Consider the following 7,516-nt stretch of genomic DNA (forward strand, 5'->3'; position numbering starts at 1 on the left):
CAAACAAAAATGCAACAAAACGCACGCTAAAACGCTGCATTTTGCAACGCATGCGTCCTTTTTTGCCGAAAAATGGACGCAAAAAAAATGCAACTTGCTGCGTCCTCTGCGCCCTACGCTTGCGGCAAAAAAACCACATGCGTCGCAAAACGCAGCACAACGCATGTCCATGCGCCCCCCATGTTAAATAAAGGGGCGCATGACACATGCGTCGCCGCAGCGTTGCCCGACGCTGCGTCGGGAAACGCTAATGTGAACGTAGTCTTAGCGGGACGAGTTGTACTTTTGAACGACACCATTTATTTTACTGCATAGTGTGCTGGAAAACAGGAAAAAAATTCCAAGTGCTGCCAAATTGCAAAAAAAGTGCAATTCCACAATTTTAATTTTTTTACCGTGTTCCCTAAATCCTAAAACTGAGCTGCCGTTACCATTCTCCAGGTCATTACGAGTTCGCAGACACCAAACATGTCCAGGTTCTTTCCTATTTAAATCATCCGATCAAAAAACTGGAGACCTCTATTTAACATAATGAACAAATCTTTATTACACCCGATATTAATCCATTAAAACATAGAGACGCTCAGGTAGTGCACGACTGGACCACACATGGTGCGTTTAGGTAAGATGTGGTAATAATATATATTTTTTAATTCCTTAGTAAAGAAATTTTTTCTTCCAATAAATACATTTCTTTATGGAAATAAAAGAAAACAATAAAAGTGCACATATTTAGTATCGCCGCGTCCGTAACGACCTGATCTATAAAACTGTCCCACTAGTTAACCCCTTTAGTGAACCCCATATTAAAAAAGCAACGCTTTATCATCATACCCCCGAACAAAAAGTGGAATAACACGCGATCAAAAAGACAGATATAAATAAACATGGTAACGCTGAAAACGTCGTCTTGTCCTGCAAAAAGTGAGCTGCCATACAGCATCATCAGCAAAAAAATAAAAGTTATATCTTTTAGAATAAAGCGATGCAAAAATAATATTTTTTTATATAAAATAGTTTTTATTGTATAAAAGCGCCAAAACATAAAAAATGATATAAATGAGGTATCGCTGTAATCGCACTGACCCGAATATTAAAACTGCTTTATCAATTTTACCACACGCGGAATGATATAAACGCCCCCCCCCCCCCCCAAAAAAAAAAAATCATGAATTTCTGGTTTTTGTTCATTCTGCCTCCCAAAAATCGTAATAAAAAGTGATTAAAAAATGTCATGTGCCTGAAAATGGTAGCAATAAAAACATCAACTCGTCCCGCAAAAAAACAAAATCTCACATGACTCTGTGGGCCAAAATGTGGAAAAATTATAGCTCTCAAAATGTGGTGATGCAAAAACTATTTTTTGCAATAAAAAGCATCCTTTAGCGTGTGACAGCTGCCAAACATTAAAACCCGTTATAAATAGTGAATCAAAACCCCCTTTATCACCCCTTTAGTTAGGGAAAAATATTAAAATAAAAAAAAGTATTAATTTCCATTTTCCCATTAGGGTTAGGGCTAAAGTTAGGGTTAGGGTTGGGGCTAAAGCTAGGGTTTGGATTAGCGTTAGGATTACGTTTACAGTTGGGAATAGGGTTAGGGTTGGAATTATGGTAAGGGGTATGTCAGGGTTAGAGGTGTGGTTAGGGTTATGGTTTACGGTTGGGATTAGGGTTAGGGGTGTGTTGGGCTTAGGGTTGGGATTAGGGTTAGGGGTGTGGTTAGGGTTATGGTTGAGGTTAGGGGTGTGTTGGTGTTAGGGGTGTGGATAGGGTTGGGATTAGGGTTAGGGGTGTGTTGGGGTTAGCCTTGGAGTTAGAATGAGGAGAATTCCACTGTTGAGGCACATCAGGTGCTCTCCAAACGTGACATGGCGTCCGATCTCAATTCCAGCCAATTTTGCATTGAAAAGTCAAACAGCGCTCCTTACTTTCCGAGGTCTGTCGTGTGCCCAAACAGTGGTCTACCCCCACATATGAGGTATCAACGTACTCAGGACAAATTGCACAACAATTTTTGGAGTCCAAATTCTCCTGTTACCCTTGGGAAAATTAAAAATTGCAAGCAAAAAAATCATTTTTGTGAAAAAAATCATTTTTTATTTTTACGGCTCCACATTATAAATTTCTATGAAGCACTTGAGGGTTCAAAGTGCTCACCACATATCTAGAAAAGTTCCTTAGGGGGTCTACTTTCCAAAATGGTGTCAATTGTGGGGGGTTTCCACTGTTTAGGCACATCAGGGGCTCTCCAAACTTGACATGGAGTCCGATCTCAATTCCAACCAATTTTGCATTGAAAAGTCAAACGACGCTCCTTCCTTTCCGAGCTCTGCCATGCGCCCAAACAGTGGTTTACCCCCACATATGGGGTATCAGCGTTCTCAGGACAAATTGTACAACTGTTGGGGTCCAATTTCTCCTGTCACCCTTGGTAAAATAAAACAAATTGGATCTGAAGTAATATTTTTGTGAAAAAAAGTTAAATGTTCATTTTTTTAATCATTCCAAAGATTCCTGTGAAGAACCTGAAGGGTTAATATACTTCTTGAATGTGGTTTTGAGCAGCTTGAGGGGTGCAGTTTTTAGAATGGTGTCACTTATTTTTTTTTTTTTTCATATAGACCCCTCAAAGTGAATACAAATGTGAGGTGGTCCCTAAGAAATGGTGTTGTAAAAATGAGAAATCGTTGGTCAACTTTTAACCCTTATAACTGCCTTATAACAAAAAAAAGGGGTTCTAAAATTGTGCTGATGTAAAGTAGACATGTGGGAAATGTTACTTATTAAGTATTTTGTGTGACATATCTCTGTGATTTAAGGGCATGAAAATTCAAAGTCGGAAAATTGCAAAATTATTTTCAAAATTTTTGTCAAATTTCAGTTTTTGTCCCACAAATAATGTCATATTAAGGAAATGTTACCACTATCATGAAGTATCAATGTCAGAATCACCGGGATCCATGAAGCGTTCCAGAATTATTACCTCATAAAGGGACAGTGGTCAGAATTGTAAAAATTGGCCCGGTCATTAACATGCAAACCACCTTTGGGGGTAAAGGGGTTAAAAAAAGAATAAAAAAATATTCAACTCTCGACGCTGTCCGACTCCTCGGCGTCTTCTTGCTCTCTGCGCCGTGACTGTTCAGGCAGAGGGCGCACACTAATCACATCATCGCGCCCTCTCACCTGAAACGTCACAGTCAGAGGACGGAAGACACCGCAGCCCAGAAACAGGGAGAGGCGAGTATGGCAAATCTTGGTGCTTGGAGCAAGCAGCGGGGGATCAGGCCCCCATAGCACGCCAGTGACCCCGATGGTGAGTGAGCCCCTCCACCTGCTCAAGGCCCCGGCACTTGCCCGCGTGCGCCGGGTGCTGATACCGGCCCTGTACATATTCATACATCATATATAGAGGACAGAATACCTGTTATAATTTTTCCTGTGTCTACATAGCTGAACCCAAACTTTGCTTTCTGAGTATTAAATAATTGTAGTTTATTTTCTCTCTTCTTCCATCAGCCATGGCGTCTATTGATCTGAGAGACGAGCTGCTCTGCTCCATCTGTTTATCTACATTTAAGGACCCTGTAACGCTGAGATGTGGACACAACTTCTGCCGGGTCTGTATTGGTCGTGTGCTGGATACACAGGACGAGTCTAGAGTTTATTCCTGTCCTGAATGCAGAAAAAGATTTCGGGTGCGGCCGGCACTGATGAGGAACATAAATCTCCATAATGTCGCAGAACGTTTCCTGATTTCTCAGCAAGAACAAGAGGAGATCACCGGGATCTGCTGCACTTACTGTGTGGACTCTCCGGTACCTGCTGTTAGATCCTGTCTACACTGTGAGGCTTCTCTGTGTGATAAACACCTGAGGGTTCACAGCAAATCACCAGAACACGTCTTATCTGATCCCAGCACTTCTCTGGAGAAAATGAAATGTTCTGTCCATAAGAAGATCCTGGAATATTATTGCATTGAGGACGCTGCTTGTATCTGTGTGTCCTGCTGTTTGATTGGGGAACATCGTGGACACCGGGTGAAGCTGCTGGATGAGGCCTCAGAGAAGAAGAAACTGAGAAATGTTCTGCGGAAACTGATCAAAAAGACACAGGAGACTGAGGAAAGAGTCCAGAGTCTGGAGGAGCGCAGGAGAAAAGCTCAGGAAAAAGCAGCTGGAGAAGCCGAGAGAGTCACTGCCCTGTGTACAGACATCAGGAGACGGGTGGACGACCTGGAGAAGAAGGTCCTGAGTGAGATCTCCAGGCAGGAGAAGGAAGAGTCACTGTCACTGTCTGCTCAGATCCATCAGCTGGAAATAAAGAAGGACGAGCTGTCCAGGAAGATGAGACACATTGAGGAGCTGTGTAACATGACGGATCCACTGACTGTCTTACAGGAACCAGACACCGGTGACTTGTGTGATCCTGAGGAGAAGGGAGATGATGAGGACACAGGAGGACATGATAAACAGCCCCATGATGGAGATGACCTGGATGTGGCTGTGATCTCACACACATTATACACTTTATGTGAGGTAATATCAGGTATAAGGAGCGGGATCTATGTGGTGAGTCCTGCAGACATATTACTGGATGTAACCACAGCTGGTAATAATGTCCTTATATCAGACGACCTGAAAACTGCCAGGACAGGAGAAAAGCAGAAACGTCCAGAAAGAGCAGAGAGATTCCAGAATTATAATCAGGTGATGAGCAGGAGAGGATTTACCTCAGGACGACATTACTGGGATGTGAAGATCAGGAGATCAGGGGATTGGATGGTTGGGATGTGTTATCCCAGTACAGACAGGAGGGGAGAGCAGTCAGAGATTGGATATAATAACAAGTCCTGGTGTTTGTGGGGATTTGATGATGTTTTTGATGATGATAATCAGTATTCAGTGATACATGACAGTGAAGAGATCTGGTTACCTGACAAGATCTCCGCTGATAGATTCAGGATATGTCTGGATTATGAGGCCGGGCAGTTGTCCTTTTATGAGCTGTGTGACCCCATCAGACACTTACACACCTTCACTGCCACCTTCTCCGAGCCCCTCCATGCTGCATTATGTGTATATGATGGTTCTATAAAGATATTAGGGAGAAGCAGAAACTGGAAGAAACCGTCATAATTTTAAGGGAAGGTCCCACCAGTTTTCTTGTAGTTTGCTTTTGTGTGAAATTAAGCTTAAAATAGTAATTAAAATGTATTAATGCAATGTGTGCACTGTTTGCAAACATTTCTATATGAAAAATATTATATACTTTCTTACAAATATATATATATTTACCACTAGGGGGAGCATTTTCCGTTTTAGACCTCAAGCAGCTATAGTAAGACTTGCCAGCTTTAGGATATGTTTCCACAGTCAGGATTGCATCAGGATTTGACGCAGGTAAAATCTGCACCAAATCGGCACCTGGGGTCACTGGCAGGTCATCTGTGTTTTTCATGTGTTTTTTTGTGTTTTTCATGCGGATTTGTGTGTTTTTTTGCAAGCTAAATAAAGATATACAAAAAAAAAGACTTGTGATGTCATTTCTTGTCCAACCTCTTCATTTACATACACCATTGAAGAATAATATTTCCACACAGCTAGAGAGATAGATAGATATGATGGATAGATAATATACAGATGATAGATATGATAGATAGATAGATAATACATGGATACGATAGATAGATAGATAGATGGATCACACAAGCGAGAAACTTGGGCGAGTCTCGTATCTTAATACCCGTCACTGCCGCCGGCACTTGGGAGCAGAGCGTGCAGCTACATGTATATCTATGCAGCCGCACGCTCCGCTCCCGAGTGATGGCGGCAGTGCCGGGTATTAAGATGCGAGACTCGTCCGAGTTTCTCGCATGTGTGATCCCGGCCTTAAATAAAGACACACATACACGAAATCTGCGTTAGGCCGGGGTCACACTTACGAGAAACTCATACGAGTCTCTCGCTTCAATACCCGGCACTCGGGACCGGAGTGTGCGGCTGCATGTATTCATAGCTCCCAACCGTCCCTCATTGTACGGGACTGTCCCGGTTTTGATGCTTTGCCCCCCTGTCCAGCACGGGACACTCTGCTTCCCAGACAGCAGGAGAAGCAACTGACATGCCCCCTTGTGTTAAGCCATGCCCCTCACCCTTCTGTTTGCAGTGCAGTACGTATCAGCCGGTCATCCCTGCACCACAGAGCCTTACACCACATATTAGCTGCCTGGTTTGTGCGAACCGGACCTGTGATGAGGTCACAGGAGGGGAGGAGTCAGGGGGTCACATGATCGGGACCTCTGTGGATTGCAGGACTCGGCTGTGCTGGTTGCCAAATTGCCATGGTGCTGCTGGATGAGGTAAGTAAACTGCCTTGTGTGTGGGGTCTGTTATGACCTGGTGGTCAGGACAATAATGGACCTGGTGGTTAGAGCACACGGAATGACCTGGTAGTTACTGATAATAAAGGACGAGCTCTGGGACGTGGGAACTCTGCTGACCGCAATCCCTAATCCTATCACACACACTAGAAATAGCCGTGGATTGCTCCTAACGCTCCCTATGCAACTCGGCACAGCCTAAGAAACTAGCTAGCCCTGAAGATAGAAAAATAAAGCCTACCTTGCCTCAGAGAAATTCCCCAAAGGAAAAGGCAGCCCCCCACATATAATGACTGTGAGTAAAGATGAAAATACAAACACAGAGATGAAATAGATTTAGCAAAGTGAGGCCCGACTTACTGAACAGACCGAGGATAGGAAAGGTAGCTTTGCGGTCAGCACAAAAACCTACAAAAAGACCATGCAGAGGGCGCAAAAAGACCCTCCGCACCGACTCACGGTGCGGAGGCGCTCCCTCTGCGTCCCAGAGCTTCCAGCAAGAAAGACAACAACAAAATAGCAAGCTGGACAGAAAAATAGCAAACCAGAGAAACACAGGCAGGCACTTAGCTTCTACTGGGAAGACAGGTCACAAGAACGATCCAGGAGTGAACAAGACCAATACTGGAACATTGACAGGTGGCATGGAGCAAAGATCTAAGTGGAGTTAAATAGAGCAGCCAGCTAACGAATTAACCTCGTCACCTGTGGAAGGAAACTCAGAAACACCCACAGCCACCAGAGGAATTCCATGGCTAGAACCAGCCGAAGTACCATTCATGACCACAGGAGGGAGCCCGACAACAGAATTCACTACAGTACCCCCCCTTGAGGAGGGGTCACCGAACCCTCACCAGAGCCCCCAGGCCGACCAGGATGAGCCAAATGAAAGGCACGAACCAGATCGGCAGCATGAACATCAGAGGCAAAAACCCAGGAATTATCTTCCTGACCATAACCCTTCCACTTGACCAGGTACTGGAGTTTCCGTGTCGAAATACGAGAATCCAAAATCTTCTCCACCACATACTCCAACTCCCCCTCAACCAACACCGGGGCAGGAGGATCAACGGATGGAACCACAGGCGCCACGTATCTCCGCAATAACGACCTATGGAACACATTATGGATG

At 44.1% G+C, this 7,516-nt stretch overlaps 1 protein-coding gene across 1 annotated transcript; it reads left to right on the forward strand.

The window, feature by feature from the left end:
* Positions 1–3,490: 3,490 nt before the first annotated feature.
* LOC138675208 (E3 ubiquitin-protein ligase TRIM39-like) lies at positions 3,491–5,312 on the forward strand. Its single transcript, XM_069763246.1, has one exon. It carries the CDS (start codon positions 3,524–3,526, stop codon positions 5,138–5,140), a length of 1,617 nt encoding a protein of 538 aa, XP_069619347.1. The 5' UTR covers positions 3,491–3,523; the 3' UTR covers positions 5,141–5,312.
* The last annotated feature ends 2,204 nt before the right edge of the window (positions 5,313–7,516 follow it).

Source organism: Ranitomeya imitator, chromosome 4 (assembly GCF_032444005.1).
Source record: "Ranitomeya imitator isolate aRanImi1 chromosome 4, aRanImi1.pri, whole genome shotgun sequence".
NCBI classification, from domain to species: domain Eukaryota; kingdom Metazoa; phylum Chordata; class Amphibia; order Anura; family Dendrobatidae; genus Ranitomeya; species Ranitomeya imitator.